Here is a 20981-nt window from a genome sequence, read left to right as displayed (position 1 = left end):
GACTTACATCAAGGAATCTCCCAGGCATTATCAAAGCTATAGGAGACAACAGGGGATAATGGGAGAATCTTGGCCTGCTATTAATCAGGACAACTCTGTAAGGAAAGGGAAGTCTACATGAAAGAGCTGTGAATAAAAATCGCACAATCTTACTGGGAAGAGCTATTTTAAGGTCAAATGCAGAAGCTATGACAGTCCAAGTACAATCCCTCAAACATTAGTAAACTACTATGTGGTAGCAAGGGGAGGACAAATGCCTGACATTTCTGGCACATGGTCATCACTCAAACATTTGCTGGATGAACAAACTGTTAGAGCCAGCCCAATAGTCAGAAAACTATTTTTCAACAAACAGTGGTCATTCCAGAGTCAGAAAGGCCAATGGCAAGAAGAGGGACTTATAGTTTGAGAAGGCCTATAATCTTCTGATTTTCATGATGTGAGGTAGGAGAATATTCTGCTTTATCACCCTTGCTGAACACCTACAAAAAAAACTAGATCTTAAAGGAAATATATAGGTGATCCCTAGTTTTTACAAGGAAGTTTTGTTATAAAAATTTGTGAATTGACTGTTTGGGACCATAAACACATTTTACTTTTCTATAGAGAAAACATATATTTTAAGAGTAATGAACAGTGACCCCCACGTCCCTTAACCAGAAATCTTTTAAATCTACAAGATAGCTAAGTAATACTAACAGTACTATCCCACATCTTGGGCCCTGGTAATGAGGGTCTGTGTAAGAAGAGAAAGGGAAAAGAATGGCAGATTATGTAGAGTGGGGCTGGGGGGAGACGACAAGTGGAAGAGAGCGGCCACCCACAGGTAGAGAGCACTATTCACAAAAATATTAACAGGTAAATACTGAGATGAGAAGCTGCCTGGCGTATTAACTAAAGGGAGGTATATTAAGAGTCCACAGGTTTTTCCATTTAAAGAACCCTCTACTTTAGTGGAAGGAACATGGGGGCAGCTGCAAAGGTCCAGTTGTGCTTGCTGCAGAGCAGCAACCCAGCAACAAGGCAGCTTGGAAAGCAACCTGTGAAGACATAGGGAAAGCATGAAACTGGGCTGCATACAACAGCCCAATGAATATGAGAAAAAGGAGAACAAAGTGTTGTGGGTTTTTTACTTTATCAGCCACTAGGAAGGGACAAGGGGAAAAGCTTGCCAAAAATGGCAAAACTCGAAGTCTGTTCGTAAAAGGCAGTTTTAATTAAATTCAGAGCAAAGCCAAAGAATTTTAAATTTCCATACAAATGGAGGGTGAAGAATGGGTTACTGGTGCCTTAGTCAACAGAAAATATAAGAAATTAAGCTTTTGGGCCCGGCGCGGTGGCTCACGCCTGTAATCCCAGCACTTTGGGAGGCCGAGGCGGGCGGATCACAAGGTCAGGAGATCGAGACCATCCTGGCTAAGACGGTGAAACCCCGTCTCTGCTAAAAATACAAAAAATTAGCCGGGCGCGTTGGCAGGTGCCTGTAGTCCCAGCTACTCGGGAGGCTGAGACAGGAGAATGGCGTGAACCCGGGAGGCGGAGCTTGCAGTGAGCCGAGATCACGCCACTACACTCCAGCCTGGGTGACAGAGCGAGACTCCATCTCAAAAACACAAAACAAAAAACAAACAAACAAAAAAAGAAATTAAGCTTTTGACAATAATCTCAAAACAAAAGCCACATGAAAACTTTCCTTAATCTTGCCTGGCAATCTCAGGCACAGACCCAGGTGTGTCCTCAGGGCACCCAGTCAAAGGAAAGATCCTCACAAAATAATCCAAAACCTTGAATGCTGGCAGATACCCCTGACCAACTAACACCCCAGCCCATCGGTGAGACACAGGCACAACACGCGGAGCTGGAGCCTCAGTTTCACGCTGATTCAAAGAGCCACACGGGACTCAAAAAAGGAAAAGTCGAGACTGCCCTGAGCCTACACAGTAGGGACAGTAATTTCCAGAGAAGATTTAGATGCATGGAAAAGGCAAAAGATATATAGCCAGTGCTTTGTCTTCTGAAGAGATCTTTAGACTATGGGCAGTATCTGCAGATAAAGAAAAATTACAATATGGATGGGCCTGGAAACTGCCGCCGTTTTCTTTCTAGTTCTTTGTCTAGGCCTTCAATATTTAAACAAAATGCAAAACTGAACGTTACCTCAAAATGAAACAGTATACATACTGGCTGTTAGAAGCTGACGGCAGTCTACTGTTTGATATTCACTGCCATTTTCCTCTGCCCCACTCCACCTCAATTCAGGACCACCTCACCTAATGGTGGGTTTTGCCGCTTTATGCCAGGTGGAGAAGATACTGAGTAACCACAGCAAATCAACATGAGGTCCTGTACTGCCTACTCTGGGAACATAAATGGCTCTGAGGCCAGAGGGTAAAACCAAAAGATTCAGGAGCAGCTGAATGCCAAGAGAGGAGTTAGAACAAGTTTTAGTTCCAAAGATGATAAGACTAGAAAAAAGACTGATCCAAGGAGGGTCATTTCTGTCTAGATCTAAAGACAAAAGCATGATTTAGATTTTCAGGAAGACATATTTATCAAAGAGCAGGCTTGCTTCTGACGTGGAGAAAGGTTATACACTGCTAAGAAAGTCAGCAAAACACTCTGGACAGAATACTAACTGAACTCGAGGGATCATTTATCAGCATGTAAAGGAACTGACTAATGGTTCTCCAAACTGGACTCTCAATCTTCTTTATGAACCTGCAATTACACAAACTGCCAGCCCATATTGTCTTTGACTACAGTAATTTATTCACTGAACGATGTCTACTTACTGTGAAGAACACAGTAATTACAGAGAGTACTGAGGACCTCAGGTGAAGAGGAAAAGGGAAGGAAAGGAGGAAAGAGATGTTACACTCCCAAAGCCACAGGCACAAGAAAGAAACGACATCATCGGGAGGCAGCAATGCAGGGAAGGTGCTATCTGCAAGAGGCTGGGCCACCATGGGCATTATCCCCACTCCTTAAAGGGCAAAGGAAAAAAAAACACTGCTGAAAATCTAACCTAATATTCCTCACGTTCAAATGAAGACACCCATATAAGCTGAAATTAATTCACCGGGAAGAAAAACTGAACAGATAAATCCTTACCGTCTATTTTGTGCATTTAAATAGCATGTGAACGAAGCTTCCTAAAAGCTTTATGGTACTCTGGCCAGAAAGTCATCCTGGAAACAAATGTTCTTCCCTTCCCATTAAGTAGAAAGACTCATGACCTACATCAGAACACATACCTGGCACCAAGGCAACTGACTCCCACAGACTATTTTCTGGGGAGGGCATGGAATGTATTTAAAGGCCTCTATCTCAAATCGGTCATTATGTAATTAGGATAATCAAAACATCTTAATAGATTCAATGTTCCTATAGAAACAGTGCTTTGGAGTGACCAGTGTTAGCTGCTAGTATCAAACATGACTATAATAGTGTAGCAACAGTACTTTTCCTCCCACTTATCTACCAAACAAACCAATACCATCACACACAATAAAGAACAACCCATAAGCTGCTTGGCCTCAGTAAGGCTGGTCATAGCAAGCCCATGGCCAATGACAGAACACCAAGAAGGATGAGGAAGGAGTTGATGGGGAAAGAACAGACTGAGGGTGTTCTAAAAATAGAAGACTTTAGCTATGCACATGGTGATATAAGCCAAAGGGGAGTGTTGAAGTTGTAATACACACTAGGCTTGGGTATAATACCACAGTAGATGGAAGTCTTTAAAAAAGATTCCTTCCTACACCTTTTGTGCAAATTCCCTGCCTGGAATTAACACACACAGCAGGTTAATCTTATAATCACAAGGACACACACAACCACAGGCAGATGGACACACACACGGCCACATCCTTAACCCAGGAAGTCTTAAGTCCTCAATTAGGATTTCCAGCAAAATATTTGTTCTACAGCTTTCTGGGCTGTTCCCCAGGTAGGTTATCATGTAATAAAGTCCACACTCTCTTTATGTGGGAACTGAAGGACACCTTCAAATGCACTCTCAAGACCCATAAAATCATAAAACATTCTAGCTGCTCCATTTTCATTTCACTGCTTTGAAATCTTGGAACCACTGATGTGATACCCCACAGAGAGGGCAAGACTTCACTGTGAAGTCAACAAAGGAACTCCTGCCCTTCTAGGTGCTACTTCAGTAATAACTCCCAACTCACTGGTCCTCTAAACCTGCAGCAGGGAGGTGGTGTGCTAGGTAGCTACATGGGCAGGAGAAGAAATGGAAACAAATTCCCGGAGGATGTTTTTGGCCATCTCGATGTTGTTCTGGGCAATGACCAAAGCTTTCTGGATGTCCTGGTAGGAGTACCCCTGACTCATGAGGTTCTCAATCTCACTGGAGAGCTGAGGCGAGGCGGTGGCAGCAGAGGTGGCAGCACCACTACCTTGCTGCCAGCTGCCAGCTTTCCGTTCAGAGTTGATTCTCCGAGGGAATGGTTTAGGAGGTCTCTCGGGAACTTGGGAACCTTCAGTGACATCTAGAATAGGAAAAAAATATTTGCATATCTGGGGAAATCCTCATTTAACGAGAGCAATAAAAATGTGCTAATATCAAGATATTATTGACTTCCTGTAAATTGGGTACATGTGCTCTTCAGTCACAAGGCTAGGTTTTACAGGTTCAAGGGTTTTAAGATATAGCCTCCTCCTTATCACGATAAAAACAACCTTCTAAATATACCATGCACCTGTTCTACAAACAATAACCACTGCAGTCATAAACAACTGCATCACGCTTTACACTAAGCAATATGTTTCTGCACATGTAATTGTCTGTTTTAATTCTGAGGGGACCAGAGAAGATACTAAACTTCGCCTTCTACAAATAAGGAAAAAGAGAGATATAAGTTCCAATAAAGAAGCATTAGCCAAGGCTGAGTGGGGATCACTGCTCATCTGGGCAACCGAAGGCTGTATTCTTTTTCACCAGCTGTCTGTCCTGAAGGCTGTCTTCAATTTCCAAAGTGACAGCAACTCTGGCTGCTGCCCTACCAGGCAGCCACAGGTGCAAGAAGAGCAGCCTCCAACAATCAAGGCCCAACATGGGCTGGCTCCAGGCCCATTCAGTGTGTGTTCCAGAGCCAGCACACCTCCTTTCCAATGGAACAGAGCCCAGGAAAAAGGAATGTGTGGTCTGAGCCATCAAACCTAATTACCAGTGTCATAAGGCATACTCAGAAAAACTATAAATCCTACCTACCCCTAACATAAGAAGAGCCAGAGTTTAAGGAATGACCTCTTTTCTAAGTCTGCAAAAATCCTAGAGAGTCTGACTACAGTCTAACTTCCTAACTTAGGACTTTCCTCCCATTTAGACATAATGTTTAGCCTACTACATCCACATACTGACTGTCACCAGAGAAGGTCATCTCCCTTTCAATATAAACATGCAGGCCATACTGCCATTCAGGACAAACCCAAAGCAGCCTGGAGACTCACTTGTTGTGGGATCACCATCCAGAGACAACCAGCCAAAGGAAGAGCTGGCATTAGAGATATCTGACAGAGTCCGGCGGGCCAGTACGGCCGGCACAGGTGGCTTAGGGACATCATACCCATCGTCCTCATTTTCTGGCTCCTCGGGGCCAGTGTTGGCATGGGCTGCAGCCAAACCCCCTTCACCTGGAGAAAGATCAGTGAGGTGATCTTCTGACACACTTCATCTTCTAATACATTTCAATATAGGGGCATCCACTCATTTTTGCATGTATGCAATCATTTATCTCGTTCAACGAACAGTTACTGACTGTCTACTGTGGGCCAAACACCATGTAAACAGAGATAAAAATAGAAAATAAAATCTGCACCAACACTTCAGCTTTCATTTTTGAACATGCCAAAGGTTATTCTTGACAAGGTTAATAGCCACTGATGCCAATGACTCGAACGTCATCTCAGAGCATTCAATAAACAATTCTATCCACATTCCACCTTGGAAGACCAGCAGAAGGTCCTGTGAGAGCAGGCTTCTTGAACTTTCAATCTGGTAGGCTAGTGAACATGGGAATTGAGTGTTCACCACCCCCACAGAAAAGAATTTCATCAATGCAATGAGAATAAAAAGGAGCTTACAGGTCCAGGGTATAGAACACAAATGTCTCTAGGCCCTGAAAGGACAAAGAAAAGCACAAAAGGAACCAGCAGTGTGAGAAGGAAATAAAGGAATGGGGATACTTTACACCTTTATTTTGCCATGGATCATTTTACCAAAGATTATTGAAAATAATTTTCAGCTCTGTCCTGGCATGGTGGCTCATGCCTGTAATCTCAGCACTTTGGGAGCAGTGGATCACCTGAGGTCAGGAGTTCAACACCAGCCTGGCCAACACAGTGAAACCCCGTCTCTACTAAAAATACAAAAATTGGCCAGGCATGGTGGCACATACTTGTAGTCCCAGTTACAGAAGAATTTTCAGCTTAGATCAAGCTATCTCAATTGCTAAATATTACATGTTCATTCCTATGACATATCAATGACTTTTAAAGTAGCAGAATGGCTACTTACCAAAGGTGCTGCTCTCGGTGACAGATGGCGCCTGGGACTGAATATTATACATTGCTTCATACGTACAGGTATCAATCTGCTGGTCGCAATCACATGCTCTGAACCAGAAGGAAAGTGCCATAACGATCTTTGGAAATAGAACTGTTATCTATAAACTTATGAAGACTAATCTCCTCCTTTTGCCAGTATCACTAATAATGTTGTTAAGGTTGACCCTTGTGGCAAGTTACAGGTGTCTGTGTTTTTGAGGTTCTCATGTTGCTGAGAAAACATAAGTGCAGTTACCTACAGCTACAAAAGGCTTAAACCACGAAGGGCTAGATTTATCTTTCTGCTTTAATCTGACTGGATAACACTATGTGCAGGCAGCAAGCCAAGCAGGTGAAGGGTGGCAATTACCCGCATAGAGGTATATGGCCCAAAACAGGGTTGTTGGGAACCTACCGTGAACTCTGGGGTGTATCCAAAGGCCGCAGAGGCCTGGAGGAGGGAGTCATGTACTCTGTGTCCTCTTCACCCTCACACTGCTCCCCAGGTGGCAGTTTTGGCACAGGAAGAGGTCTGGAAGATGAAGAATAAAAAACAGAAAAAGAAGTAACAAACTGGTAAACTTTGAAGTATAAAATAAGTGGCTTAAAAACAGACATAACTCAAATTGTACAGAGCAAAACACTTGCCACCTAGGGAACTATTATTTCTACTGACCAAGACAGGTAATTAGCAAAAGCACACTAACTAAAAATGTCACTTTCAACTGACCAAAGGTGCAGCTTTTATGCTTCCGAGGTGATACACTGGGCTAATCACCTGAGACACTGGTTGGTCCTAATCCCCACAGAAGTTTCCTTATAGAGTCCCAGGCCCTAGAGTTAGAGAAACAGCAAGATTTTTTTCTGACAATATGTTAGAACTGTACACTAAATTCCAATTCTAAACTCTACCTATGGTTTCAAGGAAAGCATAGCTTGTCAAAAGCTTTCTCAAACTCCTTGTTTTATATAAGAAAAATTTAAAATACAGAGAGAGAAAGTGACCTGGCAGTTAGCATAAATTCTGAGGCTAGATCCCAGATCTACCGACTCCCACATCAAGGATCTGGCTGTTACACCCACATGTAACTTTCACCCAGAAACTTTGGAAACAAGACTTCTGCCACCCCATGAAATGAAACAAAAAAACTCCCAAGAAATATAAAAACACCCCACCAAATTGTAGGGGGAAAAAAACACACAAAAACCTACTTCTTGCAGTGTAAATTTGTCTCTCCTCCCTTCCTCTTTATATTACTTTTGCATATCCCAAAGACGCTACAAGGAGCATCTCTTTCATTTATTTGTCTGCTTGATGTTTAGTTTTCCTAATTATAAAAGCAACACATGTAAGTGCTATAGAAACTTAACACAGAACGTAAAAGTCCCCTTTAATCTCACTTGAGCTTTTTTCTTATGTCTACATATTACTTTTATTAGGTTGGTGCAAAAGTAATTGTGTTTTTTGCCGTTAATGGCAAATATCCACTTAAGATTTGTGCAATGCATGCTGAAGTTCTGAGACAGAAATGTACTGGTATCTACAATTTACTTTGAAAACATCAAAAGACAGACATATAGTTTGATAAGACAAATATAATAAAATGCTAAAAGTAGAATCCAGGTGATCAGTATATGGGTGTTCACTGTAAAATTCTTTCACCTCTACTATCTTTGTAATTTTTCACAATAAAATGAGATGGCGGGAGGACAATCCATATTAACAAAGAAACACTTAGATTTTTCGCTGGAGCACAGTAGCACAATGACAACCCACTGCAGCCTCAATCTCCCGGGCTCAAGTGATCCTCCCGGCCTCAGCCTCCTCAGTAGGTGAGACTACAGGCATGTGCCACAACACCAGGCTCATTAAAAAAAAAAAAAAAAAAATTTTTTTTGTAGAAACAGAGTCTCACTATGTTGCCCAGGCTGGTCTTAAACTTTTGGGTTCAAGTGATCCTCCCGCTCCAGCCTCCCAAAATGCTAGGATTACAGGCCTGAGCCACCCCACCCAGCCCTAGTTTGTTCTTAATCTGGTGTTTGGCCACATTGTGTCAGTGAAGGTGTAGGGAAATGAATAGGTACTTTGTTACACAGCTGTAGAAATAAGGAATTGATACGTTTCTGTTGTGTAATTCAACAAAAGTATTTACCAAACACGCATACTCTTGGTCTCAGAAACTCCATTTCTGAGAATTTTCCCTAAGGAAACCATCAAGAACATTCATTGCAGCATTATTTATAATGCTGGAAAATTACACAATAACTTAAATACCAAATAATAATGTACTGAATAAATATTGAGCCACACAACTGTGTCCCCAAGTGCCTTAGAGGTTCCAAGCAGGAGCCACAGAAGCCTACCCCTGCTTCTACTACAATAGATCTGTTCTTACCTATTTTACAAACTGAGATTCCACTTAAGTTAGTTACACTGATGTATAATCATGTGAAATAATTTGAAAATCATTGCAATAGAATATGTAATAACATGCAAAGATGTTCAAGATATTTCTAGTGAAAACCAGCAATGACAATATGATTTCATACAAGAAAGAATGGCGATGAACATGTATCAAATTGCTAACTACTGTCTGATTCTAGGTAGTAAGATTATAGATACCACTTATTTCTTCAGTGTTGCTTACCTGTATTTCTTTTCTTTTTTTTTTTCTTTTTGAGACAGAGTCTCACTCTGTCACCGGGCTGGAGTGCAGTGGCGCAATCTCGGCTCACTGCAACCTCCGCCCCCCAGGTTCAAGCGATTCTCCTGCCTCAGCCTACCAAGCAGCTGAGACCACAGGCACATGCCACCACACCCAGCTAATTTTTGTTTTTGCTTTTTTTTTTTTTTCTCTTTTGAGACGAAGTCTCGCTCTGTCACCCAGGCTGGAGTGCAGTGGCCAGATCTCAGCTCACTGCAAGCTGCAAGCTCCGCCTCCCAAGTTCACACCATTCTCCTGTCTCAGCCTCCCGAGTAGCTGGGACTGCAGGCGCCCGCCACCTCACCCGACTAGTTTTTTGTATTTTTTAGTAGAGACGGGGTTTCACCAGGTTAGCCAGGATGGTCTCGATCTCCTGACCTTGTGATCCACCCGTCTCGGCCTCCCAAAGTGCTGGGATTACATGTAGGCTTGAACCACCGCGCCCGGCCTAATTTTTGTATTTTTAGTAGAGACAGGGTTTCACCATGTTGGCCAGAATGGTCTCGATCTCAACCTCGTGATCCGCCAGCCTCGGCCTCCCAAACTGCTGGGATGACAGGAATGAGCCACTGCGCCCAGCCTGCTTACCTGTATTTTCTAAATTTTAGTTAACATGTATTATTTTTGTAAAAAGGGCCATTAAAAAGGCAATAAATTTTTTTTTGGAGACGGAGTCTCATTCTGTCGTCCAGGCTGGAGTGCAATGGCGCGATCTCGGCTCACTGAAACCTCTACTTCCCGTATTCAAGTGATTCTCCTGCCTCAGCCTCCCAAGTAGCTGGTGGTACAGGCGCCCGCCCCCACACTCAGCTAATTTTTGTGTTTTTAGTAGACACAGGGTTTCACCATGTTGGCCAGGCTGGTCTCGAACTCCTAACCTCAAGTGATCCACCCACCTTGGCCTCCCAAAGTGCTGGGATTACAGGTGTGAGCCACTGTGCCTGACTTAAAAAATTTTTAATTATAATTCTCTGTTAATAAAGTCCATAAAATATATAATTGAACCTCCTCACAAAGCATGTTGGCAATATATACTTTAAAAGAAAGAAGACGCTGGAGAGCAACCAGGCAGCCATGATTTAACAGGCTAAGATTTAAGAAAGAATACATTAGAGTAAACCCTGTATTAGGGGCTTTGAACTAGGGGTTTAAAGTAGTCTCAATGGGCTGGTGAGAATGCTAAGATATAAATGTGTCCCCCAATTTCATGTGTTGGAAACTTAGTTACCATCTTCACATGCTGATGCCTTGTTACAAGGTAGCAGGAAGGCCCTCACCATGTCAGCGCCATGCTTTTCAACATTCCAGCTTCCAAAAGCATGGGCTAAATACAAACTTCTCTTCTTTATAAATTACTTAATCTCAGGTATTCTGTTATAACAACAGAAAACAGACTAAGAGGAGACAGGAATTTTGGGGTACAATGACAGCCAAGTTATGAGGGACCAAAAAGTATAGAGAAGGGAAGAGTAGAGAAGTATACGTGCAATGCCAGCAATTTTCCCTAGAGCTATTGCAAATCCCTAAACTGTTTATGCATGGGGCTAGATTTTGAGAAAACAAGCAGAAAGCAGCAATCGAAAAGCTAAATAGATATTTTGGCTGTCTTGCCAAGCTGGACAGAGTTGGAGTTATATATGGCCATTAAAATAATAATTTATTTGTTTAATAAAAAAAGAAGATGGGATGGGCACGCTGGTTCATGTCTGTAATCGCATCCCTTTGGGAGGCTGAGGCGGGTGGATCACCTGAGGTCAGGAATTCAAGACCAGCCTGGCCAACACGGTGAAACCCTGTCTCTACTAAAAATAGAAAAATTAGCCAGACGTGGTGGTGGCACATGCTTGTAATCCTAGCTACTCGGGAGGCTGAGGCAGGAGAATCGCTTGAACCTGGGAGGCAGAGCTTACAGAGAGCCAAGACTGCACCACTGCACTCCAACCTGGGCGACAGAGCGAGACTCCGTCTCAAAAAAGAAAAAGAAAAAAAAAAAAGGATAGAATCGATACATTTTTAAAAATCACATGGAAACACTAGAACTTAAAAATACAACACAGTACCCAACTTATGATTTTTCAACTTTACAATGGTGCAAAAGTAATAAACATTCAATACACTTCTCTACTTATAATGGAGCAGTATCTGGATAAACCCAGTCAAAAATACTATAAGTCAAAATGCACTTTCAACTTACAATGGGTTTACCAGGACATAACCCCATCTTAAGTTGAGGAGCATCTGTATCTAAAAATACAACTGGACAACACAGCAAAACCCTGTATGCACACAAAATACAAAAATTAGCTGCGTGTGGTGGTGCACACCTATAGTCCCAGTTACTAGGGAGGCTGAAAAAATTCAAAAATCAAAGAAAATAAAGTATGCAGAGAAAAAACAATGGAAAAAAAAGATATCAGCATAAGAGCTCTCAGAGACATAGTGAAAAGGTCTAACATTCCGGAAAAGGTAGTCCCAGAAGAAGAGGACAAAGAAGGACTGCAATATTCAGTCTGTTTTCAGAAAAAGTGGCTGACAATGTCCTAAAACTGATTAAAAATATCACAAACTAAATAAACTTTACCAAACTTACGAAGGCTTGGTTCCAGTTAGTGTTTGAAAAAGAAAAGGAGGTCAGGGTGCAGTGGCTCATGCCTGGAATCCTAGCACTTTGGGAGGCTGAGGCAGGTGAATCACTTGACATTAGGAATTCAAGACCAGCCTGGCCAAAATGGTGAAACCCTATCTCTACTAAAAATACAAAAATGCCTAAAATCCCAGCTACTTGGCTAAGGTGGGAGAACTGCTGGAACCTGGGAGGCAGAGGTTGCAGTGAGCTGAGATCACAGCATTGTATTCCAGCCTGGGTGACAGAGTGAGACTCCGTCTTTAAAAAAAAGAAGAAGAAGAAAAAAACTTATGAAGGATTAAAAGATAAATACAAAGAAAACCACAGAGGAAGATATAGTAAAACTGCTAGGACCAGAGGGGGGAAAAACATTTTGTAGGTACCTAGGAAAAGAAGTATTATCTTTTTTTTTTTAATATACATTTTTATTTTTTGAGACACGGTCTCACTGTGTTGCCCATGCTGGAGTACAGTGGCACAATCATGGCTCACTACAGCCTCGACCTTCTAGGCTTAGGCAATCCACCCACTTCAGCCTCCTGAGCAGCTCGGACCACAGGTGTGCACCACCATGCCCAGCTATTTTTCTGTATCTTTTTCACAGAGACAGGGTTTTGCCATGTTGCTCAAGCTGATCTCAAACCCGAATTCAGGCAATCCACTTGCCTCGGCCTCCCAAAATGCTGAGGCTACAGGCGTGAGCCACTGCACCTGGCCTATTTATCCAGCCTATTTATTTTTCAATTTTATTTTATTGAGACCGGGTCTTCCTCGGTAACCCAGGCTGGAGTGAAGTAGTGCCATCACAGCTCACGGCAGCCTCAACATCCTGGGCTCCAGCAAACCTTAGCCTCCACAGTAGCTGGGACTACAGGCGTGTGCCACCATGCCCGGCTGACTTTTTATTTTTTGTAAAGATGGGAGTCTTACTATGTTGCCCAGACTGGTCTCAAACTCCAGACTCAAGCGATCCTCCTGCCTTGGCTTCCCAAAGTGTTCGGATTACAGGTGTGAGCCACCACTCACAGTCAAGAAACACTACCTTTAAAGGAGTAACATTAAGGCTGAGAGCTTAGTTCTCAACAGAAACGATGGAAGCCAAAAAAGAGTGGAATGCTATTTTTAAACTGCTTAAAGAAAATAGCTTTAGGCCGGGCGCGGTGGCTCACGCCTGTAATCCCTGCACTTTGGGAGGCCAAGGCGGGTGGATCACGAGGTCAGGAGATTGAGACCATCCTGGCTAACACGGTGAAACTCCGTCTCTACTAAAAATACAAAAAATTAGCCAGGCGCAGTGGTGGGCGTCTGTAGTCCCAGCTACTTGGGAGGTTGAGGCAGGAGAATGGCGTGAACCCGGGAGGTGGAGCTTGCAGTGAGCCAAAACTGTGCCACTGCACTCCAGCCTGGGCGACAGAGTGAGATTCTGCCTCAAAAAAAAAAAAAAAGAAAAAGAAAATAGCTTCAGTTCAGATGCTATACTGGGCCAGGCACAGTGGCTCATGCCTATAAATCCCAGCACTTTGGGAGGCCGAGGCAGGCAGATCACTTGAGGTCAGGAGATCAAGACCATCCTGGCCAACACGGTGAAACCCCGTCTCTACTAAAAAATACAAAAAATATAGCCGGGCGAGGTGGCAGGCGCCTGTAGTCCCAGCTACTCGGGAGGCTGAGGGAGGAGAACAGCGTAAGCCCTGGAGGCAGAGCTTGCAGTGAGCTGAGATCCGGCCACTGCACTCCAGCCTGGGCGACAGAGCGAGACTCCATCTCAAAAAAATAAAATAAAAATAAAAAAATTAGCTGGGCGGGGTGGCGTGCACCTGGAATCCCAGTTACTTGGAAGGTGAGGCAGGAGACTCACTTGAACCCAGGAGGCAGAGGTTGCAGTGAGCTGAGATCATGCCACTGGACTCCAGCCTGGGTGACAGAGCAAGACCCCATCTCAAAACAAAACAAGACAAAACTGGATTGATGCCATTCTCCTGCCTCAGCCTCCCAAGTAGCTGGGACTACAGGAGCCCGCCACCATGCCCGGCTAATTTTTTTGTATTTTTAGTAGAGATGGGGATTCATCGTGCTAGCCACGATGGTCTTGATCGCCTGACCTCGTGATCCGCCCGCTTCGGCCTCCCAAAGTGCTGGGATTACAGGCATGAGCCACCACGCACAGCCAAGTATCCTTTTAAAAAATTAAAAGTGGGCTGGGCACGGTGGCTTTCGCCTATAATCCCTGTACTTTGGGAGGCCAAGGTGGGCAAATCACTTGAGCCCAGAAGTTCCACACCAGCCTGGGCAACATCTCTACAAAAAAATGCAAAAATTAGCTGAGTGTGGTAGCGCGCATCTGTGGTCCCAGCTACTCGGGAGGCTGAGGCAGGAGGATCATTTGAGCCTGGGAGGTTTAGGCTACAGTTAGCCAAGATTGCGCCACTGCACTCCAGCCTGGGCAACAAACAGAGATGCTGATTTAAAATACACTCTAGGCTGGCTGTGATGGCTCACATCTGTATTTCCCAGCATTTGAGGAAGCTGAGACAGGAGGATCTCTTGACACCAGTAGTTCAAGACCAGCCTGGGAAACACAGCTAGACCTTGTCTCTACTAAAAATAAAAAATTTAAAACTTAGCCAGGCATGATGGTGAATGCCTGGAGTCCTGGTTACTCAGGAGACTGAGGCCAGAGGTTCTCTTGAGCTCAGTACACTGAGGCTGCAGTGAGCTATGATTGAGTCTCTGCACTCCAACCTGGGCAACAGATCAAGACTCTATCTCTAAATAAATAAATAAACAAAACTCTAACAAAAGTCAAAAAAGTGCATGATAGAACCTTGTGATAACTATTAAAGAATAGAAGGAGTTGTGCTCACTTCAGCAGCTCATACAACTGAAACGACAGAGAGATGATTACCATGGCCTCTACACAAGGATGACACACAAGTTCGTCAAGCGTTCCATATTTAAAAAAAAAAAAAGAATAGAAGGAGTGAAATGGTATAAACAGAGGTTATGCAAATACTAAAAGACAGGTGATGTAACCACTTTCATGTATGGCAAAGCAGACTTAAGGCAGGCAAGAAACAGAATTACTGAATAAAAGAGGTATATTTGATTATAATAAAAACTTATTTAGCATCAGAAAGTCTAAGTTTCTATGTACCCCAATTACATAGGCTAAATATACAGATAACACAAATAAATATAACTAAAAGGAAAAGAAAAAACCACAGTCATAGGTGGAGAATTTAATATTCTCCTCTCAGTTATCCAATAGCAGAGAGATTTAAAAAAGGTTCTAGGGAGATACAAGATTTAACACAATTAACAAATTTGACCTCATTAACTTACATAGAATGCTACAACCCAAAAACTAAAAAATACACATTCTTAGGAACTGAGGGTGATACAAATTACCAAATTTTACCATAAACTAGTTGACAATATGGTTTCTGATCACACTGGAATAAAGCCACCAGTAACAGAAGGATAACAAGAAAATTTTCAAAGGTATGAAAATCAGGCAACATATAAATAACCCATAAATTCAAGAAACCACAAATAGAAAAAGTATGTATTTTGAACTTAATGAAAATATGACATATCAAAATGGGTGGAATACTGTAAAATATCTGCTTGTGTTCCCCCTAAAATCATCTGTTGAAGCCCTTATTCTCAGTGTGCACATAGATTTTTATCAATAAACACAGTCAGGCTTTTGTATCCTTGGGTTCTGTGATTACAAGCAAGTTTGGCTTGAAAATACAGTATTCATCAGAACCCACACATAGGGAGGGTCAACTTTTCATATATGTGGCTCCACATGGCCAAGTGTGGGACCCGACCATGGGTGTTCTGGTATATGCTGGGGTCTTGGAACTAACCCCCTGCATGCATATATACTGAGGGGTGGCTGTATTTGGAGATGGGGCCTCTAAGGATGTAATCAAGGTTGGAAGACGTCAGATCCAGTAGCATTGGTGTCCGTATAGGAAGAGACCCCAGAGAGTTTGTGCGCGCTCTCTTTCTTTCTCTCTATCTGCGCAAACACTGAGGATGGCCATGTAAGGACACAGTGAGATGCAGGAAGAGCGCCCTCACCGGAAAGCCACCATGCAGGCACCCTGATCTCAGAATTCCAGCCTCCAGAACTGAGGGAAAATAAATTTCCACTATTTAAACCACCCAATATGTGGTATTTTGTGATGGCAGCCTGAGCAGACCAACACAGCATCCATTTCATGAAGCTAGAAAAACAGCAAATTAAACTTAAAGCTGCTCTGAAGAATAAAGAGCACAGAGCAATGCAACAGAGAGCAGATATCCAAAATAACCTCCTTGAAAATATTAATAAATGGCCGGGCGCGGTGGCTCAAGCCTGTAATCCCAGCACTTTGGGAGGCTGAGACGGGCGGATCACGAGGTCAGGAGATCGAGACCATCCTGGCTAACACAGTGAAACCCCGTCTCTACTAAAAAAATACAAAAAACTAGCCGGGCAAGGTGGCGGGCGCCTGTAGTCCCAGCTACTCAGGAGGCTGAGGCGAGAGAATGGCGTAAACCCGGGAGGCGGAGGTTGCAGTGAGCTGAGATCCGGCCACTGCACTCCAGCCCGGGCGATAGAGCGAGACTCCGTCTCAAAAAAAAAAAAAAGAAAATATTAATAAAATTGACAGGCCCCAGCAACACAGATCAAGGTACATGCATGTAGAAAAAGGAAAAGAAGGAAATACTCTAAAACATAAAATATAATCATTTCTACATGGTGCAAACAGAAATTTTTATTTTCTTTTTTACACTTCTCTGGGTTTTGTCAATTTTCTGCAAGTAAACTTTTCACAAGTACCAACTCCACTGTATGAAATATATATAGCTTTAGCAGACTTACCTGGCAGCCAGAGAATAAATGGCATTGGCAGATGAGGAAGGTTTGATTTTGGGGTGGTCACACTCTGGACCTACTAATGGGCTGCTATTCATACTCTGGAAAGTAAAGAAAAGTGTTGAAAAACAACTTTCTTACCACAGCTGAGCTGCTCCTCTTACTGAACCTTTTCAAAATAACAACAACAGATACAGACCTAACTCTCAATGCCATGCCCAGGGGTTATCACATCTGACCTTAAGGCTTAGAGGCCTTAAGGTTCTGAAGAACCTTCAAATGTAAGGTTTAGGGAGATGGAGATCTAGAAAGAGGCAGGGAAATGAACTTTTTGGTTTAATTCTAAAAAGATTTGAGTAAATTGCCTATCCACACAAATACCATTAGTATCTTAAATAATCTATATCCAAACTCAAAACGGTCATTCCATACTGATGCTGACAGAAAGTCAAACCTAATCCACACTCACTAATTAAACCGTCCACCTCACTGGTACCACTTGAGTGTTACCTTCTCTGCAACGAAAGAATATGCCATTCACTTAGTGCCACATTTCTCAACTTTACTCTTCCCATTCCATCTCCTTAGATTTCTGACTGCCTGTTTGCCAATGCTTCCATCAACTGCTCATTTCAAATTCAACAGTCAGCCAGGTAAAAGCTTCGTCTTTATGTGCATGCGGTACACATGTGGTACTTCTTATCTTTTTTCCCATGCACTGACTGCTTTTCAAGCCTTAACAAGTCTTTATTTCATGCTCTCAAGAGGCTTCGACCTAATCTGGCTACCCACTCTGCTCATAAACAATGATTCTCTCTCTCGCTCATTTAGTACTGGCTATATTAAACCCCTTTTTTACTCTTCAAAGTCTCTCCCAAACTCACTTGCTTTTTCCTTCGTCCTGGAATAATCTCCCCTGGGATCAGCATGGCGGGTCCTCCCTACTGCTACAGGTTTCTGCTCAGAATTGTACTCTGTAACTTCATGTACCTCCCACTCCTGTGCCAGCTTTCTCTCTATACCCTTCTTTGGGCTATTTTTCTCCATAGCACTTGTGACTGTGAACATACTATGTTATTCAATTAACATGTTTATATTCCATCTTCCTCCCATTAGAATATAAACTTTGTGAGGGCAAGACTTTTTGTTGAGTGCATAAATGAACAAAACATCAAATATTCCTCTCCCACCTCCCAGTTCTGGACCCTTTCTTGCATATTTAGACAAAGGACCAATAACCTACCTCCAAATGCTCTTCATTTCCTACCATATAAATTAAAATTCTTCTGGAAGAGGGTATTCAAGTCTCTCTAATCTAGTGTGATGTTCCCTTCCAGCTCTTTCTCCTACTGACATAATTTCTGCTCTACTTAAAATAACCTAATCGTCATTCCACAATACACCTTAAGCATTTGTCATTGTGGCTGTTAACAAGCTGAAAACCGTATCCACTTCCAAAGAAATACTTCAGATTCAGATGCCACTCCTTCTATAAAGTCCTCGTGATTGCCCTACCTGGGAATAACCTCTTATTTCTCTAAAACTTAAGTGTTTTCTAGTTAGATTACAAATGGCATTTATAAAAGGACATTTGCTGCAATATTTACAAACTGCCTCATTTGGTCTATGAACATACACACTTTTTTTTTTTTTTTTTTTTCGAGACAAACTTTCACTCTTGTTGCTCAGGTTGGAGTGCAGTGGCATGATCTCAGCTCACTGCAACCTCTGCCTCCCAGGTTCAAGCGATTCTCCTGCCTCAGCCTCCCGAGTAGCTGGAACTACAGACACCCGCCACCAGGCCCAGCTAATTTTTTGTATTTTTAGTAGAAATGGGGTTTCATCATGTTAGCCAGGCTGGTCTCGAACTCCTGACCTCAGGTGATCCACCTGCCTCGGCCTCCCAAAGTGCTGTGATTGCAGGTGTAAGCCACCGCACCCAGCCACACTTCTTGAGGGTAAGAATTACGTTATAGCATCTCTGAATTCCAGATAAAACCTATCACAAAATTTCAACCCATAAACTTCTATCCACACATATTTCCTTTTCTTTCTTCTTTTTTTTCAAGACACGGTCTCACTCTGTTGCCTAGGCCGGAGTGCAGTGGCACAATCATGGCTCACAGAAACCCTGGCCTCCTGGGCCCAAGCAATATTCCCACCTCAGCCTCCCAAGTAGCTGGAATTACAGGCATGTGCCACCATGCCCAGCTAATTTTTGTAATTTTTGTAGAGACAGGGTTTCGAAAACACCACGTTGCCCAGCCAGGCTGGTCTCGAAATCCTTGGCTCAAGCGATTCGCCCACCTTGGCCTCCCAAAGGGCTGGGATTACAGACATGAGCCACTGTGCCTGGTCCACACATACTTCTTAACAGGTTAAATAGTTTCAAAATTAAGACTCACCATGGAGGTATCCAGACTGAACGTGCTTCCGAGCCTAGGCACATCTGGTCTGGGCTCCATTTGTGAGGGCAATGAAAATGGAAGTGAGTGCCGGTTGGTTAATTCTCTTCCTGTCCAGGGATCACCGGAACTTGGGGCAGATACTGGTACTTTGGGGATCGGCCGGGGCAACCATGAGTCTCCAAGGCGGCTAGAGGGGACAGGTGGCAGTTTGTCTCTGGATGGGCAATCGCCTGGTGTACAAGGCAAGGGGCGTCTCTGAGGTCGGGATTCTGTTCCAACAGAATATGGCCGGTCTGGAGGCGGCGGTGGTGGAAGATCTCGAAGTGTGGGAGGTACTGGCAATGGTTTGTCTTTATGAAGGGAGCCAGAAGCAGCCTGTGGAAACATGGTGAAAGCAAATCAATAAAAACAATAAAAACCCACTAGTACACAGCAAAGAATCCAAAAACTGCAGTAATGGAAAATGCTTTACCTTAGAAGCAGTTCCAAGAGCAGAAGCACTTGAGGGAACACATACTCGCTGCGGCAGAAGGTCAAGTCGTGGTGGCACTGGGGGAAGGGAAGCTTGTGGGGCCATGGAGAATGGAGAAGGCGGCCGTTCCACCTAGGGTACATAAAAAATTTAACAGGTTACTCTCGTTTGGGGAAATGGCATCTTTCAACTCTCCTAAAGCTGTGGATGGCAAATACCATGGGAACACTTATAGCTACAAATGGGCCAGACTTAGGTTTAAGGTCTTAAAAAACTTCCAGATACTCTAGCACTTCCTGAGTAATTTTGGTGTCACCATAAGAGGGCACTCTCAATCACAGAAACACCATACCCATGGCAAGCTACAGGTAATCCATCTAGAAAGGACAGGGTGACAAAACATTTCCTAGCTTACAATTTAAAAAATTACTACAGTTTTCTACCCCCTCATCTTTGGAGAAAGAAAAAAAAATCTTTTCAAGATTAAAAATAGGAATCCGTAGAAAAAGAAAGGGGCAGGCCATGCATGGTGGCCCACACCTGTAATACTAACATTTTGGGAGGCGGAAGTTCGAGACCAGTATGGGCAACATAGTGAGACCCCGCCTCTACAAAAAATAAAATAAAAAATTAGCTGGGCCATGGTGGCACACAGCTATTTGGGAGGCTAAAGCAGGAAGATTGCTTGAGCCCAGGAGTTTGAGACTGCAGTGAACCATAATCATGCTACTGTACTCCAGCATGGGCAACAGAGCAAGAGCCTGTCTCGGCAAAAGAAAAAAGGATGGGGGGCGGGGTACAGATATTAACCTCTCAACAAAGTACCTGGGAAAACAATGTTTAAGGGACATAACAAAGAAACAGATCAATGACGATGAATTCTCTATGGGTTATTAAAATAAGAAAGAAGATAGAGTGGGTACAGCAGCTCACACCTGTCATCCTAGCATTTTGGGAGGCAGGAGGATTGCTTGAGGCCAGGAGTTCAACACCAGAGATCCCAAAAAAATTTTTTTAACTAAAAAAAAAATTTTAAGGTGAAATTTGTTAAAAAAAAAAAAAAAAAAAAGGCCGGGCGCGGTGGCTCAAGCTTATAATCCTGGCACTTGGGGAGGCCGAGACGGGCGGATCACAAGGTCGGGAGATCGAGACCATCCTGGCTAACATGGTGAAACCCCGTCTCTACTAAAAAATACAAAAAACTAGCTGGGCGCGGTGGCAGGCGCCTGTAATCCCAGCTACTCGGGAGGCTGAGGCAGGAGAATGGTGTGAACCCGGGAGGCGGAGCTTGCAGTGAGCTGAGATCCGGCCACTGCACTCCAGCCTGGGC

General features: G+C 43.3%; 1 protein-coding gene and 1 non-coding gene across 3 annotated transcripts in view; one reads left to right on the top strand and one right to left on the bottom strand.

The window, feature by feature from the left end:
* Positions 1 to 2099: 2099 nt before the first annotated feature.
* Positions 2100 to 20981, bottom strand: part of CBL (Cbl proto-oncogene) — a 96803-nt gene continuing 77921 nt past the window's right edge. For both annotated transcript variants that reach the window (XM_023208459.1, XM_023208460.2), the window contains 7 exons: positions 19652 to 19783; positions 19177 to 19554; positions 16778 to 16872; positions 6983 to 7099; positions 6539 to 6636; positions 5473 to 5655; positions 2100 to 4511 (listed from right to left, as the gene is read on the bottom strand). In XM_023208459.1, the coding sequence (XP_023064227.1) occupies positions 4225 to 4511; positions 5473 to 5655; positions 6539 to 6636; positions 6983 to 7099; positions 16778 to 16872; positions 19177 to 19554; positions 19652 to 19783 (1290 nt within the window). In that variant the 3' untranslated portion in view covers positions 2100 to 4224. The remainder of the gene's footprint in view (positions 4512 to 5472; positions 5656 to 6538; positions 6637 to 6982; positions 7100 to 16777; positions 16873 to 19176; positions 19555 to 19651; positions 19784 to 20981) is intronic.
* On the top strand, positions 14752 to 14856 carry LOC111540375. The gene has a single exon (XR_002730961.1). It is a non-coding gene; the product is annotated as a U6 spliceosomal RNA (small nuclear RNA).

The sequence above is a fragment of the Piliocolobus tephrosceles genome, chromosome 13 (assembly GCF_002776525.5).
Source record: "Piliocolobus tephrosceles isolate RC106 chromosome 13, ASM277652v3, whole genome shotgun sequence".
NCBI lineage: Eukaryota > Metazoa > Chordata > Mammalia > Primates > Cercopithecidae > Piliocolobus > Piliocolobus tephrosceles.
The sequence above is the reverse complement of the archived record's forward strand: the minus strand, read 5'-3'. Positions and strand labels throughout refer to the sequence as shown.